General features: G+C 39.8%; 1 protein-coding gene across 1 annotated transcript in view; it reads right to left on the bottom strand.

Annotated features, from left to right (window-relative positions):
• Nucleotides 1–21,940, bottom strand: part of LOC105930265 (sodium channel protein type 4 subunit alpha B) — a 64,093-nt gene extending 42,153 nt beyond the window's left edge. The window contains exons 1-6 of the mRNA XM_036137994.1: nt 20,965–21,940; nt 8,918–9,012; nt 8,525–8,830; nt 5,123–5,241; nt 3,176–3,265; nt 1,067–1,195 (exon numbers count right to left, since the gene is read on the bottom strand). Of these exons, the coding sequence (XP_035993887.1) occupies nt 1,067–1,195; nt 3,176–3,265; nt 5,123–5,241; nt 8,525–8,791 (605 nt within the window). The 5' untranslated portion in view covers nt 8,792–8,830; nt 8,918–9,012; nt 20,965–21,940. The remainder of the gene's footprint in view (nt 1–1,066; nt 1,196–3,175; nt 3,266–5,122; nt 5,242–8,524; nt 8,831–8,917; nt 9,013–20,964) is intronic.
• Nucleotides 21,941–22,690: the final 750 nt, after the last annotated feature.

A 22,690-nucleotide genomic window follows, 5' to 3' on the forward strand; every position in this document is an offset into this window, starting at 1 on the left:
CCCAAATGTAAAAAAAATATTAAGTACATCATCCTCCTCATCATCTGGATTGTTCATGAATTATATGAATGATTTATGATGCAGTTAGTTACTTCTGCTGTGATGCCATGTCTCAATAGATTTTTCCACACATGCCTACTTAATGATCACCTGACTATCTTGGGCTAAAAGTTTAATACTCTCTAACGGTCAGTGTGCCCTAGTGCTCAAATAGATATCCGCCAAACTACTCAGAAGAAAAAGCTAACTCCGCTGCAGTGGGAGTTACTACAGGCAAATTTCCATCAGTGCAGACAGTGCATCTACATGGCGTAGCATGAGATTAGGTAACATTATTAACAGATCACTGATGTATTTTTTTGTTTTTAAAACAACAACAAACCAAAAAAGCTATGGAAGCATTGTTTAGCAAGCGATCACATTACATACGATGCAGTTTCAGGTGTGTAGAAAGGACTTGTGGGAGTGTTATTTACTTAAAGCCGTATATTTCCAAAAGGCATAAAAATATACAGCTGATATGCAAATAGTGTTATGATAGTATCATTTACCTGGTGAAGTCTGCCTTCTGTGGCCAAAGGCAATGATACAACCCCACTAATAGTGTTGCTGCTGTTTATCTGTGACTATCATCTTTAACATACGGTTAGTAATGTGATTTACCATTGTTTGGTATCTGTAAGATGAAGCTATTTAGCTGACTGGTTCATAATGAATCAAAATCTCTGACTGTACTAGCAGCTGTCAGTCTATTTAGATAAAAAAGGGATTTTGTCCCTTCTATTTTATGTAAATAAAAAAAGGGGATTTAGTGTCGCTGTTATCAGACAAAGCCAATGTTCAGTCTGGAACAATTGATCTCAGAGAAATTAGCAACACTAAGCAATCATAGATCTAATGTACATCCTGCATCACAGATCCTTTTTGTCATGCTCATCTTTCCAGGTTGTACTATATCGAGATTATTTGACTAAACTCTGCCTGTTTCAGTGTCAGTGTGCAGCAGCAAGTCTCCATTCACTGCCAAAGTCAAATGGACTATCAGCGTTTTGAAACAGCTACTCACGCCATGACGATGACGGTGAAGTCGAGCCAGTTCCACGGGTCTCTCAGGAAGGTGAACGGCACTAAACAGAATCCTCTCGCAAAAATCTTTATTGCCGACTCGAAAGTGTAAATGCCAGTGAAGGTGTACCTGGAAATCATTAGAAAAAAGGTCGATGAACATCCCGTCTTAACACTGAACGCACACAGATCCCTGCTTTAAAATGAACAACAACAGCAGCAGTGTGGCCCGACGAGACACCGACAAATAATATGTAAAGCAACAATTATGATGAAATAATAAAACAGCCAGAGAAGAAATAACATGCTGAAAGAGTTTAGAACAAAAAGAATGCCTGTATGGGACACTGTTACATGTATAAATCTGTTTTCAGCTTTGGAAACACAACATGGAGCAGCAGCAGCATGTGGGTGAAGTAAAAGCATGAAGCCTCCCCCAGCAGCCAAACATTTGCTTGTAGTTGTAAGTTTACTTGAAGCTAAACCAAGTTTGACTGAATGTGCAATTATATATATTTTTATAACATAAAGATGCTACATGAAATTTTCAAGCGCAGAATGTAGATTTTAATCCCTACGAAGAAACTATTTTGTATTGCCTGTTGAAGAATGAATATCTGCTCTAAATCTGATGCTTACAATATGTTTTTAAAAAAAAGATGGGCTATTAGCAACAACCTTCTGGAAAATTATCTCAAAATCAGAAACGTTAAGCAGTAGGGATGGAGGATGCATTAATGTCTCTGTGAAAGAGAAGGGGCTCAAACAGTTCAACAATTTAAGATGACTGTTTTCCAGTCCATAACGTACAGGATTTGTGGATTTGTGGACAGATTTGTTGCCCTTCTTGCGAAATATGTGTAAAAAGACTTATAATAAAATATCTTTTGTAACAGTAAAACAATAGAAAACAATAGATGTGCTTAAATTAAAATCTTTAATTTAAGCACATCTATTTTAACATGTACTTGTGCTAAGAAATAATTTGTGTTTGCAACAAAATCAAATTTGGCACTACTGTTGTACCCGTATAGTTTATACCTTTGCAGATAGGAGACAAGTTAGTCTTCTCCTGTAACATTTCTGCCTGGCACAAACAGAGAGAGATCTTTGCACTTTGGAAGAGAAACAGGGGCTTTTCCACGTATTCATCCCATGTTTTAAATCAGATCAGAGAGATTGGTGCTGGGAAGCTCAATCTGAAAAGTTTTTGTCAATCTGACAAAAAAAACTGTATTGGTCTTAATCAAGCTTAGTGGATAGTAGCTAATAGAGAGCATATTTAGCCTCCAGAGAAAGAGAAATTCAATAAAGGTTCTTAGAATATCTGCAAGTGGTTAAATTAATAAATGCACAAGGTCCATGTATTTTGAAGGAATTGTTAGGGCCAACAATTATTGTGCCATTAGTGATTTTGTTAACCTGGCCTGACAGTTGGCTCCTTTATGTTGCTGTAAAAATCAGACATGTAATTATCAAAACTGCCAACACCTAAAAAATGCAATGACCTCATGAAAATGACCTCTTCACTTTCTTACTAGCAGTGATGATCAGTAAGTTACAGAAAAAAATACTCTGGATGTTTCAAATCAAACTAACTAGCCTGCCCTGCTCTGTTTAAAGAATGAAATGTTAAAACTTTGACTCTCAGGTTTGGTGGGCAAAAGGACATTTCCAGTATCTCTGGTCTTTGTAATCTTGTCAGCAGTTGAGTCCTGTAAATTATTGGCTACCTGTCCATTTTTATCTAAACCCTTGGGAATGTTTTCTCTCTTAAACATGTAAAAGAAAAGTTGTTTTTAATGTCACAAGTTAAGAATCATCTGATGATAAATGGTTGAACTGAATCTTTCACATCATGCACAGCATGGTGGTCCTTCAAACATGTTCAAAGCTTTTCTCATTCCACAGCATGCCGATGTGGTGTTCAGAGCTGCATGAACATGACATGCATCACGTGTAAAGTACACATACTTACATTTTTTTGTAATTCTGCAGAAGTCACTGATAAATCAACAGACCCCAGCAACTCCCCATTAGAACACATATAGCAAAGCATGTGATCAAGAAACACCTTGAGCAGAGAGAGAGCGAGTTGAAGCGTACTTACTCCAGGTATTTGGTCCATGTTGGCGGATCGGACATGGCCATGAAGAAACAGTTGGTCAGGATGGTGAACATTATGAAATAGCTAAATAATGTGGAAATAGTTCAGGAAAGTGTGGCGTGGCACAGAAAGACACAACATAAGATCTACGTTCATTATTCTATAATAAGCTGACCATCAACCAAAACATAGTGGGATAAAGACATTGTATTGCAGTAAATTAATATTAAACTAGGTGAAAATATTTTTTTATGATCGCCTACCATACTGGACAGTGTCTTGCAAAAGTATTCATACCTCTTTAACTTTTTTACATTTGTTGCGTTACAAACTCTGATGTGTCTTATTATCTATGTGATGTATCAACAGTGCAACATAGAAGTGAAAAGATACATTGGTTCCCTATTTTTTTTTTTATAAAAATCTAAAAAGTGGAGTATGCTTTTGTATTTAGGTTCTTCAGGTAATTTTCTGCAGAACAATTTTATTTTCAAGTCTTGCCGCTGATCCTCAAGTGGATTTGGGTCTTTGTTTGGCTGCTGAAAGGTGATCCAGCGAGTTCTGGGTCCTCTCCAGCATGTCTTCCCAGTAGGGCATGCCCAGAAATAAAGGAACATCCTGATCAGATGTTCAAACCACCACAACTGACCCGTGTCGATGCAGAGGCGCAGCAGCTCTACTTTGAGCTTTTGATCCTTTCTCTAAGGCTGAGCCCGACCCCGGCCCATTGGAGGAAACTCATGTCTGCTGCTAGTATCCAGGATCTCGACCTTTTGATCATAATGAAGACCTCGTGACCATAGGTGAGGGTTGAAGTGTAGATGGACCAGTGAATCGAGAGCTTTCCTTTTTAACTCAGCTCACACAGTAGACCAAGGAGAAGCATCAGCATCCTCTTGTTCCATCCTACCATCAGTGGTGAAGAATACACTGAAATTCTTAAACTTGACGCGGACACTGACCCCAAACCCAAAGGGTGCAGGGGATAGCATGTTCATGATATTGTGCAATCTTAGGTTTTTAGTAAATGTAGCATTTTACACATGGACTGAAAGTTCATTTGTGGCTTTATCTGACCAGAGCAACTTTTTTTCTACCTGTGCATGCATGACTACTAGTCAAAAGACTTCCTCGCCTGTAAGGAACTCCTGTAGAGTTATCGCTAGCCTCTTGATTGCCTTCTTGACTAACACCCTCCTTCCCAGGCTGTCAACTGAGGTGGATGGCTCAGTTGACAGCTTGCAGTTGTGCTATAGTCTGGTCCCCATGATTGTTCAATCGTTCTAATAAATCTCTGAGGCCCACACAAAACAGCTGACATTACTGAGAACACTGAGAACAGCTGTAAATGTGTTGATGGTTTTTCAAGTTACGTTGAAAAAGGAGTGTGAATACATTAGCAAGTCACTGTATGTCTGTCCCCATGACTAAAATGATTGTAGAACACTGAATAAGATCAGTGCTTTTTAAAACATACTGAGGGGGAAGGAAATTAACCATCATCTATTACTTATAGAGCACAGTTTCTTTGGAGAAAAAAAAACAGACAATACAGGGGAAGACCCCACAAGTCATTAAGTTTGAAGTTGGATTATCTCGCAGAGAAAGACATTTATTCACATAAGACACAAAGTGTCACATAAGACACAAAGAACAGTTTCATCTTCATTTTAGATTTAACTTCAGAGACAAGATGTCAAACTCTGGTTCACATTATCGGCCCTGCTTGCCTCAACATCCTGTCCTGACTCATAAAAGCATATCTTAATAAACAGGGTTACAGAAATAAAATAAAAAAAAATCTATCTATATATCTATATCTATATCTATCTCTCTCTCTCTCTCTCTCTCTCTCTCTCCATATATATATATATATATATATATATATATATATATATATATAAAAGCACAGACATGCACAGACACTAGTGGACCAGCCAGAAAGGATATGCATGGACTAAAATCTTTATGGCGATTGATCTGATGAAGTGAAAAGGACTTAATATGTAAAGTGCAGACGTGGCGCTGAATCTGAAGAGGGCCTTCCCTTTGTTAAGTACTATAAAAGTCTGCAAAGAGAAGCAAAGGATAAACATCACTGTTGGGGGAAAAAGATTACATTTTTGAACGTTGTTCTTTACATAGGAAATCTGTTCAGCTAGGGCCACAACACTATCAGCAGTACAGAGAAGCTAAACATCAGCCGTTCTGCTGTTTCATTTTCCCGAGCGGGGATGATAGTACATCCGCAGCGTTGAGTTAGCCTCTCTGCCTACCATCTGTGTTAACTTCCACTACAGGCAGCCATCGGAGCAAGTTGAGATAATGGAGGCAACTCCAAAGGGGACTGAATGTTTAGCCAACAGATGTGGCATTTATTTAAATATTTCTCGGCCTTTGGATAATCCTCCCATTCCGCAGCTCATCACATGCCAAAACAAAGAGACCCTGAGAATGGCTGCCATGCCCTGTTTTCATCTCTCCATTAATGGGCGGCAGCCTGATCTACTAGCTCAGCAAATCAAAACTTGCTAATCCTATTTGAGCGTCCTCCAGAGATCTAAAGAGATGCAGACAGGCCGTCTTAGTCCCAGTGAGCTGCCCCCAAGGAATGATGTGAACAATCACCAACATTTGATGTTCAAAAGCCCAAAGAAAGGTTTTATTTATTTTCTCACAAACAAAAACTAGTTGTCTCTAAATGCATTTCAAAATTAAACTTTACCCCTGGTTATTTGTATTTTTGATTAAATGTATAGAAATTGTTATCATATATCAACAAATATGGAATTAAAATTTTGTAGAACTATATTTGGGTTATATTAACAAATTAATATTGACTGTCATGTTTCTTGTCTCATTGTACTTTCAATATGCGTCCTTGACATTGACAGTTTTTCTCTATTTGTTTTTTATCTGTTTTTGCCCGGTTTAAAATTTTTAACTTACTATTTTAACTTTAAAGATTTTTCATCCTATTTTGTTTTACAATAGAAATCTTGTTTTTGAAATAAAAAAACATCTACTTTTAAAAGTAAATTTCTATTTGGTGACCTGTGATTGATCAGTGTGATGGGAGTCAGATCAAAGGTGGTTTATGGCTAATTTTAAGCAGCAACATGAATTTTTCTTCCAGTAATTAGATCAGCTGATTATATCACCCTGCTGGCAGAGGTTATCATCTGCAATTTGCCTTGATGGAACATTCTTCTACAATTTTTAAACATGCATATCTTTTTGGAAGCACATTATTAATTAATCTCATTTTTCTGTAGTCAGACATTAGATTGTTGTAATGTACGTGTGGTCATCACTTTTTTTCTGGGCTTGGGGTTAGGTTTAGGACTATGGTGTCAATTAGCTTTAGGGTAGGGTTAGGTATATACTGGTAAAGGTTAGGGTTAGGGTCAGGGTTAGGCCGTAGTGTTGTGCCATCAAGCCATGAGGAAAAATCAGAATGGGTTGTATGCAAAGGAATTTCACACTGCTGCATCCACGCAGGGACTGCCTCCCTCAGCAGGGTGCCCTGCTGTGAAGCCAGGCTACACTTCACTTATCTTTCTTCTTGCCTGTGGACTCTCAAGGAGAGGATCCGCGCTGGGGAGACCAGCCACCCATGTGGGCCCCATGGGACTCAAAGACTCACAAGCATCTGCAGGGTCGACCAAGCTGAGTAAAATCTGCTTTCTGTGAAACTCAGTCCCGTTGTTCCTGCCTGGAGTCACAAAAGGGGGATTCTCTTCGTCCAGAGGACCTGACCGGGCTCTGAGAACTGCAGGCTGGATCAAAGCTAAGCCTGCAGTCTAACTTCTGTGTGCCCAGATGCCGAAGTAATAGAATTCACATGCCGAAACCAGCTTTGTTTATTTTTCTCATCTGTTGCAGGAAAACTGACTCGAGACGGCGTGGAGCTGTCTCCTTTTCTCACCAGGCCAGGCTGAGACGAGAGACTGATCTGAAGTCGGCCGCTGCAGGCCTGGGTTTCACATGGCGGGACCACTATGACCCGGGAACACCTTCTAACAGCTACGTTTCGGCTAGCCCATAGCCGCAGAGCCGCATGCTAGCCGCTGCCCGTTGCTGAAATAACCAACTTTCCCTTGGAGTAATTCAACTGCTTCCAACTGGATGCCCAAAGTGAAGCGAACTGACACAGAGGCACCGACAAGTTGGCAGAGAAATAAACAGGGAAAGTTAAATGGTTTATTTAGAACGGTTTACTTAATGCATTTTCACAGTGTTTTTGAAACACGTGGATCTTACAGGGTAGATAACAAACGTTATCTCCACAAGGGTGTTATACATTGATGGGATATTGATGTTTGCGTTAGCTGGTCCGCTCATTACGACCAAAAAAAAAGCCGAAGCTTTTTTAAATTAGCGCACAATGTCCATTAGCCTAATGCTATTAGCTTCCGGTAACTTCCACTCTTCCTGGATATGTAACTACAGTTCGTTTCAAACATAAGGTTTGTTTCGTTTCGCTCCGCCGTTGTTCGATAGTGCTATGAATGTTAATTGCCGCATTAATATGGAAAATTAATGTTGATTTAATGGTGTTTTTGTATGAGTTTAGGATCAACCGATTTTAGTGACCGATCGCTAGAACGACCCCTAGGTATGATCGCATTAATAAAATCGAGCGTTTGCTGATTTTACTGAGAAAATCATTCTTTAAAACGTTATTTTATCAAATAATGTTTTATCTTCATGTTGCTTAGTAGTTTTAGTTAAGTTTCACTAGCCTGGTAGAGAGGATTTAGTGATTGAAATATAGTGTTAATTCAGATAAACAGCATTCTATAGTGATGTTCTCTGGATGTTCATTCTATTTATGTTAATACATTTTTGAACTGGAAGAGAAGTTGTCACTCCTTTATTCTATATGTGTGCAGAGTTTGCTGTTAAAAGAATGCCAGTGCTCAAATCATTCCTTTCAACTATTGTCCTAATATCAGCTCTTGAGCTGATATTCACCAGACAATACCTAACAGAGAGTTATTTATTAAACATTAAATAGCTTTAAACACTGTGTAAAAGCACAACAATAGAAAGGGTTTAAAATTAATAGAAGTCAATAGAACTCAAGACACGGTCCTCACAGTGTACTTTAAACAAGGTTGTGTGTGTGTTTCAAATAGACCAAAAAAACTGTAATCCTAAAAGTAATCTAAAGTAAAGGCTCACTGTGTGTCCTTTGAGCCATTTCTACTATGAATGAATCATGGCAATGTGAACAAGATTAAGATTTGTTGCTAATACGATATAAAAATAAACTCTCTGTTTAAGTAATAAAGCTATTCTTTCCTACATATTCAGACAAACAGACACAGAGACGACAAAAGCTTTCACCTTCTGGTTCTTGTAGTAATATGGATCGATGTCCTCCAGTGGCACCCCGACAAGCTCTGTAGGGATGTCACCAAAGATGCGCGGCAGCTGCTTGCCCGCCTCCAGGTCGGGCCTGGGTTTGTTTGCCTCGGCGTTCTTCTGAGCCTCGGTGCAATCCTTGGAGCTCTTGGCCTGCTCCTGCGCAATCCGCTGCTCCAGGGCAGCCAGGGATTCGCGAGTGAACCGCCGCAAGCCATCAGGACCCGTTGGTAACAGCATGGCTGCCATCTTTTCATCCTGATTGTCCTGTACTAGAATTTACTTATTCTAAGAGAGGAAAGGGGCAGAAAAAAGACAGATATGGAAGGTCAGAAAGCATGATCAAAGAAAGATTTTTAAAGGTCTAAGATGTACCTTTGAGAATGTCTTCTTCCATTGCACGGCCAAGCTCTCCTTTGAATGTGTTTTCATATCTAAAACTCTGTCTGTGTCTGCCTCGGTTGAGTTTCCTGTTTAGTAGAGGAGATCCAATTGATGCAAATTGCTGGTTTTACTGAGGCCTGTCCAGCCGAATTGATTTCGTTGACACATATAATGTGACACTTAAGAGAAAAAAAGTGACATATACAGGAAATTATTTAATTACTGGATCGTTCTCATTTAGGGCTCCATCCGAATACCCTTAATAATAGCTTTTAACTCCGTCTTGTAAAGAATTAATCACATCCAGTTGCAATTCTCCCAAGTTCTTTACCCCGTAAAAGTGGTCTTCTTTATTGTAGACTTTTTAGTAAAAAAAAAAACATGACTCTGCTCAAACAGAAATCATACTTTAACATATTTAATCTAACAAGTCAGAGGAATGCTACAGCTTCAGTACTGGACTCTCACACATAAAACCATGTGGGCAAGGTAAGATCCGCAAGTGAGAGCGTCTAACCTCTAGCTTATGTCCGCTTATATGAATCAGCAAGGACCTGCTCCAGGATTGGTTGATCGTTCCCATGTCGTCTTTGGGATACATGTCATTGTTAGACTGTGAAATAGCCTGGCTCCAGGGAAATCCATGGATCCATTCTGCCCCGATTCAAACCCCTCTCTATGCAGGCCACATCTGTGAAGTCCTGGGCGTCCGGGACTTATCTGTTGTTTCCAGGTAACTACTTTCTGCAGCTCCAGCCTCTGTGATCCCATAATCCTTAGCATACTCCTAGCTCCTGGTCCTTGACCTTTCTCTACTCTATCTTGGGTAGGAAAAAGCTTCGGACTGCTGTGCCGATTTCAGACAGCCTTTAACTCCGACATCATTATGTGACGGAAATGCAGATGGATGAGTCGAGTCAAATCCAGGCCTACAGCCTTCTGAAAATGAACTACAAATTGTGCGCTCTCTTCTCTCTGGACATTTTCTTTGATTTCCATGGGGGGGCTGTGCTTATACGTCATGTCACGCAAAGGATTGTGGGATACCTTAAGGCTTCTGATGTTGCGGGGTTCCTAGGCAAAACTAGCCACGAGAGGACGTATACAGGCCTCTTTTCCTAACCTGGCCAGCCAGATCAATAATGTGTAGCACTCTACGTTTGGCACATTATCAACCTGGGACAGCTACTATCGAATCTATTTGGGTAAAGGAGCAGAACTCGCCAAGCTCACTGGGTGTAGCGGCATCTAGTGCCCACCTATGAAAGATTGGTTTTAGCCTATCATGGTATCAAATTAAAACGTAAGCAGCACCTTCATGTGAAACCTCAAGAAGGTAAGCTAGTCAAGGCACTTCTTGCTGTTCTTCTTTCCAAAATTAAATGGAGGATTCTTACAAAACCGATATGATAGCAGCAGCTAGGAGTGCGTCCTCCTGCGCTGCCATGTTTACTTTGGTTTGGCTGTGAGCTCAGCAGCTCCTGCTTTCATCACACAGGAATGTACCGCCTTAATCTCAATACAGCAAAGTATTAGGCCTGAACCGTTTTTGGTTCGGGTCTATTACGTTTACACAGACGGTAATAGGCCAAAACGAATGAAGCCGTTCAGTGGTACAAGATGGATTCTTGTGTGTTTGTGAATGCACAAATGCTGCAAGAATTCATCTTGCAGGAAAGGTTATCCTTTTCCTTCCTCCTTCCTTACTGACTACACTATTCAAACAGCACTTATCATGGTGACCGCTGACGCACTTCCGCTTTGGCCAGAGTCCTGACTCAGTCAGAGTATTCGGATGGAGCCTAAGCGTAGATCCTAAAAATGGTGGGAATTTCAAAGTTTTCATGCAATTACTAAACAAGGGGTAGATTTGCCTTTTTAGAGTTTGACCTGCAGATCACCAATCAGAGGCGAGCAGAGGAAAGTTTGTACATTTCAAACTCTGCCATTAGGTCTATAAAACTAACGATGATAATAATAATAATAACTTCTTGGAACTTAAATAGTGGGGGAAAAAATCAAAATAAGCTATTTCCACTCCTTTGACTTATGAAATGTATTTATTAGTGTAATAGATTTAACAATGTAGAAAAACAACTAATAATGCAATAAGTCTGTCACACCTGCTGCTGTGCTTTGACTTTCACACCTGAGCGTCATCACCATGATCAGCAGCTGCTGCCATATAAGGACGGATCCTCCTCCTGCACGCCGTCATATTGTTGTCTAACCCCACTGGTGTCACCCTTCAGGCCATTTGTTCTGTTTGAGTCAAGTTTGGCAGATTTCTAACCGGCCTGTTTCCTCCCTTGTCCATTTCCTCTGCTTGCCTGAACCTGCTTCCTCACCGACCTCCTTGGATTCCCTGACTTTGACCTCCTGCTTGTCTGACACTGATTACAAGGATTGCCCAAACGCTGACTGAACTTACACATCTGACCACTGCCTGTCTGACCAAGAGAACCACAAAATAAATTCAACCTAACCTTGCTAACTGCTCAGTCTCTGCGTCCATCTGTGCCTGAAGTGTGACAGAGTCACAGACATCCTTTGAATACAAATTAAATAGTTAGATCCCTGCAAATATGATGTAACAAGCTGCCTGAAATATATATATATATATATATATATATATATATATATATATATATATTAAATCAATACACATTTTGGCATCACTAAGACCCTTTTCTTTTCTGTCTCCTTATGTGATGGTAATAAATCCTCTGAATGCTGAGGCTAAATCACCTCCTAAACCAAGGTCAATTACCACACATCCACAGACTCCTCTGCGCTAAATGTATCATTGTAAACGAAACCAAATGTGTGACATATTTAAATTGTTTATATGTGTATTTCAGGAAAACAGAAATCAAGAAGTGTTTCATGTGTATGTATTAATTTTATATTTCTATACACTCAGTGGACATGGGGTCTCTCGTTTCTTATTGTGTCGGTCTCGGCTAATTACTCAGGGATGTGGCTAGCTGCGCAGTTTGAAGCCTGAATTATTTGTGGGCCAGGAACTGGAATAATGAGATGGGCAAGATTAGAGCAGCAGAGTGACAAGACATTCCTCAGCCAGATAACTAGAAAAAGGTGTTATGATTCTGGCCCGACTGTCTGTTCTCTCACTCTCCTCCTGCTCCTCGTTATCCTAGTTTCAGATGTATGTGCACAACACTTTTTTGACCTTTGCTCTTGTAAACTGCTTAATAAATAAATATGGTATGGTATCATAGTGATCTGCTGCACCTGTGATTTTCCTCTTGCTGCACCACAATTAACCTGATTCAGTTCACCTGGTCCTCCTTCTTTATATACTGGACATCTACAGTCAGCCTATAGAAAACCATTAGTGAGGGAATGTCCAGCGCTGGTTCCTTGCCTGTCTGTCAAGTTTCCTACCAGGTTTTTGGGTTTTGGATTTCCTCGCCTCGCCTTGCTCTTGTCGAACACCTCATTGGTTTTCTGTTTTCCGGACTTGGACTGTATCATGACTATGAACCTTATCAAGCCCAGGGAATCTGTCAGCTATCACGTCACAGGCCCTGCCCAGAGCCGTCAGCGTTTTACCAGCTTTTTTAAACGCCAGGTTCATATATCAGGTCCTCTGTTTGGAAGGAATGTATCCCTCTTTTGGAGCTTTTTGTTTACAATGTACACTCACGATTTATTAAGAACCTTTTGTGTTGTGGTTGCAAAGCAAGCCCACATCTTCCGCTCTCCACCCCTGTGCTTGACGGCTGGTATGAGGAGTTTAGCTTTCTCTCAACGTGGTGCGGTACATTACACCTGAACATCTCTACTTTGGTCTCATATATCCAGTAGTTTTGTGGTTCGACCAAAACCACAAAACCGTGACTTTGCAAACCAAACTCTTGCTGCCATTTTACTTTTGGAATGGGGATATTTTCAGCTGCAAACACTGCCAAACAACCCATGTTTGTTCAATCATTTCATGATTGTACTGGTGTGGACTTTAACTTATCCTGTTAACTGAGGCCTGAGTCTGAAGTGAGGCTCTTTGGTTCTTAGCAGTTTCTCTGAGCTTTGCACGCTCTGATGTTAGGGTCAGCTGTCTGCATTGCTTCCCTAAGTCCCTTGCTGATGTCTGTCCATCTTGGCATTGTGTCAACACAAACCTGTATTGTCTAGTCCAGCAAACTGTCAGAACTTCTGCTTTTATAGAGGTGGTCCCACTTGCTGATAATCATTTAGTTAACTCCATGTAAATAGCAGCGCCTGGCTGCGACGTCCTGCTCATAAATTCTATAAAAGCAACAACGGTGTACTTAGTTTCTCAGATGCAGCTATTTCAGTCTGTTTCTTTAAAATCCAAGAATTGTTTGATTGTGCTTCTCTTACCAGGAATTTCATTGGGAAAACAACAACACTGACAAAAAAAACAAAAAAAAAACAAGATCACAAATGTGTTTTGTTGTGGAATATTATGAATTATTTGTAAGGCTTTTACTTTGATTGTTGTTTTCTGATATTATTTTTTCTGTAATGTTAAGTAAGGTGTACACAACTCAATTAGTGCTTTGTAATAAATGTAGCCACTTTTGTCTTCTCTTTCAGTTAGAGGATATGAGCTGCACAGTTGCAGCACTACTGCCTTGTAGCAAGGAGGTCCTGGGTTTGAATCCCAGTCTCTCTCTGCATGACATTTGCATGTACTCCCTGTGCATGCACAGGTTCTCCCCAGGTACTCTTAGATTAGGTAGGTCTTAGATTAATTAATTAGGGTAATTGGCCTGTGTAAATTTCACTGAGCGTGTGCATGCCTGGCTGTTAGTCCTTCATGTCGTTGTGTTGCCCTGTGATGATGACCTGTCCAGTGTGTATCCCACCTCTCGCCCAATGACCGTCCGTGAATATAATTGAAGGTTGGACAGATTACAGGAAGCCAGCCTGTTTTGTTGTCTTAGCTAAACTATAGATGAAGCTCTACGACAGTTTGCAGGTCAACAGAAGGTCCATGGCAGGTTCACATCATGCCATGAATTCAACAGTTTAAGATCCTCGTGTCTTGAGCCTAAAAGCAGCACATCTGGCCTTAAGGCAGCTTTGATGTTTTATGATTATGAGGAATGTAATCTAAAAAGCCCAATATTAAAGTGCTTCCCCCTACTAAAAATTTACTCCAGCATTTGAGTCACTCACAGCATGATATTTCTGTGACTGGGAAAGCTTTCCAGAGAGGATTACATCTCTGTGTTCCCCCTTTGACAAAAAAAATAAATAATAGAATACCATTGTATCCTTTTCATGTGGACTAAGCTCCGTGCCTTCCATCTCGTTCTCTCCTGAAATGCATTGATCCCTTCACACGTCCAGCCAGGCGCTAGCTATCTGCTCTCTGTTGATCTGCTTAGTTGGCCCAGGTTGATCTCAGATCAGCTCATCTCATACACTGACGTTGTCTGTCACGCTTGCTGTCACAACATACCTTCCCAATGTCACAGAGCAGATAAAATGTGTTCAGTCTAATGGTATCTCTGTCCTGATTGGAGACGGTGTGATGACCGATTCAGAGAAACACAAGCCCAGCCTTTATTTGGCTTCGTAAAACGCAAAGCAGCAACAGCCAGTCACGACGACCCAGTCACACAGTCAAAGCGTATAATTAATCGACTTTAAAATGCACAGAGAGGAGTCCTGCCAGCATGCACAGCTTACTTGCAGGAGAACATGCATAGTATTAAATTCAACAGAGGGGGGTTGGAGGGGGAGGGGGTTTTAGTTGAATGAAATTTAATTCCCATAACAGCCAGATGTGATATGGTCATCATCGCCTCAAATAATTAATATAATTAGATTGAAAGTGGAGCTAAACCACGGACTGCGCATTTAGATGGGACCATACAGGATACAAGCAACTGTCTGAGGGGAGCACACATTAAAACTTTTTGGATTTTTTTCAGACAGCAAATAACCAATACCATATAATTTTAAAACTCTGCTGGCGGTATGAATAATTATTTTTAAAGTCGTGTCATCATAAATAATGAAAATTTCAATCATAGCGAACTACCGACAGTTTTAACGCTCTAGACTATGGAGCAGTATGATGGAGCATACGACGGTAGAGTGCACACCTACCTACTTGATGAGTTAAAGCTGGAGTGCTCACACACAAGTGAACATCTGTAATGCTCACGCCTTTGTCAAGTGAGCTCACCAAGTAGAAGATGATTCTGTCAACTCCAGGTACATCTCTCTCCATATGTCTTTCAGCATATTGAGCTTAACGTGGCCTGTTTGCATGTTTACATGAATGCACGGCTTTTATTTTCCGTCACATGTCACACTCCTCTGCCCGGGGAAGCCTGATGATGGGAGGAGAGCCATTTTGTCGAAAGACTGCAGATCTCTTCTGCTAGAAATCCCTCCGGGAGTTGATGTCTTGTTTCTTTGGCAGAGTACATCTGCCCCCTGTTCAAAAAAATTCCCCTGCCTTGAGCAGGCTGGGCCAATCACAGCGCTCCTCTCACATGGGGCAGGTCGGACACGCAGCTGTGCAGAGCAGCGCTGCTCAGGTACTTCCACAAACAACCGAGATCTCTTCCTCTGCTGTTAACATTAGCAGGGTTTTTTTTTTTTTTTTGTTATATAAAGACCGGGATATGTTATTTTCCTTCACTCTCCAGTCAAAGTGGTAAACTGTTCAAATGTCTGGAGATGCTTTTGTCTAGACTAGAGGCCTTTCTTTCACTCTGCAACTTTCTAATCCAGGAATTTGAAGGTCAGAATTTAACAATAAGGCATATTACTGGCACTGGCAGGAAAAGGTTTACTCCTGAAGCAATAAGCTGTTCATCTGCATTTCTGTAGTCTTTTCTTTCTTAATAATCCACTGCCCAACCTCTGCCCATGCACAGATCATGGCTCCCTGTTGTTTTTTGGACAGCACTAATACAAATACAGCTATAAAAATGTGAATGTCAAGAAAATTTTCCTTTTTTTTGTCACTCATTTCATAAAGTGAAATTTATAATTTCGTGTTTTAACAAAATCAACTTTCAGATACCCAGCACATCAGCATAATCAGCATTCTGACCATCATCACTCCTACTATTGGACAAATGTGTCACTTTTTTAAATTTTTATCTGGCTTGGACTATCACTACTTCATTAACTGAAGTAACAAGTGTACATTTTAGTGCAGGTACAATCGGATTTTAAATGTTTGGAATGTGAATTTCTTTGAGAAACACAATTCAGATATACATTGTTTTTCTTTGACACAATGGTGTTTTCAGATATCTGAAGTGTTATCTGAATATGGAAACAAAGGCATTTTAGTCAGCCCAGCATATTGTGTGGAAATCTTTAATCCACCGCACAAACTTTTTTTTTATCTTAACTTTCAATTTTCAGATGTAATTTGAAATTTTTTGAGATATCAATATGATTGTTTAATTTCATATATCCTAATGCCATTTCTGAGAAGTGCAATGCCTCGCAAAAAAAAAATAAAAAATACATTTGATATCCCTAAAAGTCTTTTTCAATTTTACACGTTACATCCACAAATTCTAAGGTGTTTGATCAGGATTTTCTGTGAAATTCACCAATTATCGCTGGAGCTCAATCAGATTGGCTGGAAAGCATTTGTGGATATTGGTTATTAAGTTTTTGTCATGGATTCTTGAGTGGATTTAGTCCAGCACTTTGACAGACTAGACTCCAGTGTAGCTCTGGTTTCATGGGGTCGTTGCCCTGCCTTTACTTCTTTTACCAAATAAAGGGTTTAACTCTATGAAATATTCAAGGCTTGAGATAGTGTTCTGTAAACTCACCCTACATTCTAATTAGGAGACTTCTGAAGCCAATTGGTTACACTAAATGTCATTTCAGCGTGTCAGAATAAGAGGGTTAATTACAGAATCACGCCATACTTTTCAGCTTTTAATTTGTAACAAAAAACAATATAAAACAGTCACTCATTTATTTAAGTAAACTTAATCATCATTATTCCATTTCACAATTATGTGCAACTTTGAGTTGGTCTGACCATTACACACCCTGATATTTATGGTAGTAAACTAACGTAGTGTAAAACAGTTAAAGGGGTCTGGGTACATCTGCTAGGCATGGTGTTAATACTATTTTGACAGAAAGAGATTTGATGAAAGAGATGAAGCATGGTTTAGCTGTTCTGCGGTTTGAAAAATGACCTGCCCCAGAACAGTTTTTTTTCTGGTTTTGGTATGTTATCACACTTTAATATTTGAGATGATCCAAATTATTTTAAAATCAGACAAAGATGACCTTAGTAAATACAAAAAGCTGATGGCTATATTTATTCAGGGGGAAAAGCTGAAAACCAACCTCGCCCCTGTTTGAAAATATTATTCCCTTCCATATTAAATCATTCAATATCTGTAATTAGCCACAGTTTTTGTTTCAGTTTTACTAGTCACACCCAGTTCTGGTTACTGCTCGACCTAGAAAATCAAAAATTCCCTTAATTAGAACCTCACTGACAACACGAGGTAGGCTAAAAGATCTCATAAACAAAGCAAGACACCATGCCCTTCTGCAAAGAATATCAAGAACAGACGGCAAAAAAAGTCATACACCTCTATCCACCTGGAAAGGGTTATACGCCTGTTTCTAAGCTTTTTAGACTTCAAGCAACCAAAGTAAGAGCAATAAGAAAAAGGCTTTGGCAAAACATCCTGCCAAGAATGAAGCCCCTGCTGACCAAAATAACACAATGGTCCGTCTCATGTTTGCTAAAAAAAATTCTTGCTTTTCCCCAAGACCTTTCAAAAAGATTTCTGTGGACAGATGAAGCTGAGCTGTAATGTCTGGAAGTTGTACATCCTGTTACTTCAATAAAAAACTTCAGAAAGGGATCATACTGACATTCAAACATGTGGTTTAGGTGTTATGGTCAATGATCGCTCATCTGCAGTGGAACCTGAATGACTTTCAGTAACTAATGGAAGCATGCATTGTGATCTCTAGCAGATAATCCTGAAGGAAGATAACCATCAGTTTCTGATCTGAAGGGCAGAAACACCAGCAAGTCTACATCTGAATGGCAAAAAATAAAAAAAAATACAAAAGAAAGGCCTTGGAGTGGCCAAGTCAAAGACCAGGCTTAGAATTCATTTGATATTCTGTGGCATTACTGGCAGTAGTACGTTCATATTTTCACATTGGGCCAGGTTGGTTAAATAGCTTTTTCCTCTGATGAATTAAATTATTATTTTACTTCTTATTGGTTTTACTCCTGTTTTCAATTTTCCTAACACAAAATGTGTTTGCTGATCTGAAACATTTAAATGTGACAAAAGGGGAAAAGATGAAATCTGTAAGAGGGGAGAATACTTCTTTATTTCGCTATACGTTACAGTGGCCAGCCATAAACTCTGCACTGTTCTGTGGTCATCTTGGGCAACTAAGCTTTGAGTTCAGACTGTCACAGCAGATGAAAAAAAAAAAACAGAACATCTTCCAGCAGCTTAGTATTTATCAAAGAGAATGAGGGGATCACAGACACTTGGAAAAGGTCCTTTGAATTTCACATCTCAGGTTTTTCTTCTTGCAGTCTTCAACCACTTCATCTATCAAGTGACTTCCCAATTCCAGGACTGGCACCAAATGCCTTTAAACTACTTAAACTCTGCTGTGGTGATGAGATCTGGTCACTTCAGATGACAATGGTTAGAAATTACAGGTTGCAGGTCCACAGTTACAAAACCCGTGTTTACCAAGATCAATAAACCCCCTCATGATCTACTGTATAATCCAAATGTTTGAGCTTGTTTTATAACCGCAGGCTTTAAAGGATAACAGTGATGCTATCTCAGAGAGTAAAAGACAATAAGACATCTGGTAACAAATTAAACCTGACGTCTGACGTGTTTTACGCAGAAAAATGGGCCATCCATTTTTAGCAAACAGCTCACATAAAGGTGTACGACGACAACTGACACCCCTTGAACTGTTTCACGTTCTGCCAGGTTACAGCTGCAAACCTAAACGCATTTTAAACAGAGTGAGTCTGAACATCAAATTTCAAGCGTCACCACAGATTCTCAGTCGGGTTTAAGTCTGGCTTCTGATTCCAACACATGTATAAGCATTGATCCCAAGCATTCCAGTGTAACTCTGCCCCCAGGAGTCTTGTGCAGCCTCTGACAGGTTTTCTTCCAGGGTTGTCCCGTATTTATGTATCTGAGCCGCCTCCCTATCCCTGCTGAAGAAAAGCATCCCCGCAGCATGACGCCACCCCCACCATGTTTCACAGTAAGGATCGCTTGTTGCGGGTGATGTGTAGCGTTAACACACTTTGAATGTTGTCCAAAATGTTTCATTTTGGACTCTTCTGTGTTGTTTTCCCTATAACTTGTGACAATCTCCTGTTTGGACTTCGGTCTTCTAGCTTTCTTTGAACAATGGCTTTCTTCCCTGTACTCCTTTATAGAGGCCAAGGTAGTGAATCCAGGACTCCTAATTGCCATCTCAACCATCTCCTCCAACTGTACTGTGGATCTCTTTTAGCGTTACCTCGCACCATGTGGCTGCTCCTATGATTATTGGGTCTGCACTCATGCCTTACTCTATTTCTGAATCTAATATGATGTACTCAGTAAGTTGTTAAAATTTTGGGATATTGTTTTAGAATATAATTCTGTCCTAAACTTTCCATAACTTAGCCAAGCCAGGACTAGTTTATTGTTAAAACACTTTAAAGACAACAGGTAGCGACCAAATTGCTGAACAAAGGAATGAAGTATTTAAAATAAATAAAAAACATAAAAATTTAGAACAATTAACATGAAAATTAAAAGTAGAAATAAAATAATCCAAGTAAAAGTAGCAACATGAAATACAACACTGGCAAGAAGAAAATAAAAAAGTTGACGAACACCTCACATTACTTCAAAACCCAAAGAAAAGAGGCGGATCCTGAGAAAAGACTCAATTCCCTGAACTGTCTGCTGTATTCCTTGGTCTCCATGATGTTATGTCTTCATTATTGCCCTGTTTCTACTGAGATGAAGTACTGAGGCGGACTCTATTATTGAGGCAACTTCTGCAGGCAATCAGTTGCAGTTGTTTTTGATTTCATTCTAGGGTCTAAGTTAAGGCGGCTGTACAAATGAAGGCCACACTTTCCAGATTTTTATGACATGAATTTTCAACAACCTTGTATCATTTGTTGAACCACTTTATAATTATGCACTTTTCTGTATTGGTCAAAAGCAGCCCAATAAAATATAATGAAGTCGCGGGATTCAAATGCGGCAAATATGAAAAAGTATTTTGCAAAGGACTGCAGTTAATATTGGGGCGGAAAAAAATAGACGAACTGTTTCTATAAGCATTTTCCCCTGAAAAGTGCTTATATAAGGATGAGTTTACAAACGTTATTATCAATATCAAAGATCTGTCATTCTGTGCCAATCAAACTTGTGAATTTAGAATAGAAATATTTCCTGAGTAAGCATACTGTGAGTTCTCACTTGGCCATGTTAGGCGTGTTTCGACCTCACACTTTCAGCCAAGCTGCTCTAGACTGATGACCTACTTCTCTGGCAGAAACCTTTTAAAGTAATTGCAGACAGCTTAAGTACACAAGTTTCAGAAGGAATAGGCCGATAAAACGAAGCAGTTTTACGAGACAATTTTTTTAAATGATAAAAGGGGCAGCTATTTGTTGTTTCAAACACCCTAACATTTGCCCTGACAGTCAAAGAGTAAACAAGATGGATGCAAGGAGCTTTAGTCTGAGATGGTACAGATGGGATAAATCAATGGATCATACAACACAGTGCGACTTTACAATTCTCTATGAGGCTGTAAACTAAATATTCATCACAGCATTACCTGCCGTGTTGCTTCAAATTTTGTTTTAGCAATAACTTGTTGTTTGTTTGTCTAAATGAAGAGGAAAATAAATGTAAAAAAAAAAATTAAAAAAAATAATGAGCCAAGCAACAAACAGTGTTAGGCACTAAGAGGATGGTTTCCCTGGCCTATAAACAATAATCCTCACATGCACAGATACTTACATACGAAACTCTGAGATTCACAGCATCGTTTTCAGAGTTAAAGTCTTCGGGTTTCAGCAGAAAGATCGACCCAACCCTCCGCGTAATATCCATGTCTTCATTTCAAGGTTCGTTCCTCCCCATCTTGAACCCAAACTCCAGAGACAGCTGACCCCTGAATCCAAAGTTTAGCGCTAAAAAAAACAACAACACTTTTTTTTTCCTCAAGTAAACGCCGGTTGCGCGATTAGCCTGTGCTGGACATTTTTGTTGCGCTGCCAGAAGTGCGGTAAACAATTTATCCGGTTCTGCTCCATTCACATGGCCCTGGTGCGCTCATCCCAAATTGAAAAAGGGTCCCAGAAGCCGGCGGAGAGCCCGGAGGATGCTGCGCTGTCTTCAGCAGCTGTGCGCAGCGGCGGCGTCCAGTGGCGCACCTCGGTTTGCCCTTGAGCAGGAGAGAGAACATGAGGGAGGATGCAGCTGGAGAGAAGAGGATTACTGCTGCTGTGGACGCGTCCTGCCGCAGTAAAACACGGAGCGGGGATGTAGGCTAAGAGTGCTTGGCAGTATTAGCCCATCAACAAGTTGATGTTGAGGGATGGAGTTGTTGCTTTGCTGGGGCACTGGTTTACCTGCGGAGTTGAAGAGGTGTTGTCGTTTGTTACCCAACCTATAGACGACAGGATGCTTTCATGTAATCTCGTTTAATCCAATCCAATCATGATGCTTTTCAAATAAACAAGGAGGCTGATAACAGCGTGCACTTTTTTTTCCTTTTTTTTTTAACCAAATACGCCTCGTATGTTTGTTGTGGGGTTTCATTGCAAGGCTATGAATTAGCCGAGTTTGGATTTAAAGAACTGTCTATTGGCCTACTTAATGCTGCATACATCTGATTTACCATGGAAAGAACATAATAAGACACTCACTGCCCCCCACCTTCCCCTCCCCCGAGTATACAGCTTAAAAGGTCATACTCCTTACAATATCAAAATTATTTCCCAAAATCATTAGGTAGGATTTTATCTCGCTGGGGAAGAGTGCATGAGTGTGCGTTTTTGTGATGAAGGTCTGTGTTCATGCTTCGGATGACCCCCGTCTCATACACTCAAAAAACTGAAACGTTGACTTTAATTAAAATATTTTTGTTAACAGGTTCCACGTAAGTGTTGTATGTTAGTTAAAAGCAAAATTGTTAAGTTCATCTAACTTTTTTAATTTGTATTAAGTTAACACAATGTGAATTGACCCAAATAGATACAATCAATTATAAACAACAAGAGATATTCAAGTTAATCCAATCTAATTCAGTTATGTTACATGGACATAAATAATATACTTACAGGCTACATATTTAACATTTGTCCTTTAAACGTGTATCTAATAAGTACGAGTAAAATAATAAATTTAAGTTCAATTTATTAAAAAAGGTTTTCATCCAATTTACTTTATATTAATTAGTGTGACCTAATTCTAGTTTGTCAACAGGTTCCACACAAATGAATTTAGTACACCCAACATATTTTTGGCATTTACTTTATTCCACAATATTCATTTAACATTTTGTTGCTACTGGGTCCAAAATACAAGCCGCAAATAACCCTAACAGGTGCAGCATAACACAACAGCACAACACCAACAGTTTTACACTGCCTTTATGCAGTCCAACACAACAGGCTACGTTTTGGTCCACGTCTGGAAGGATATATGCCTCCCTCTAGTGGCCAATAACATAATCTCTATT

Source organism: Fundulus heteroclitus, chromosome 6 (genome assembly GCF_011125445.2).
Source record: "Fundulus heteroclitus isolate FHET01 chromosome 6, MU-UCD_Fhet_4.1, whole genome shotgun sequence".
Taxonomy (NCBI): Eukaryota; Metazoa; Chordata; class Actinopteri; order Cyprinodontiformes; family Fundulidae; genus Fundulus; species Fundulus heteroclitus.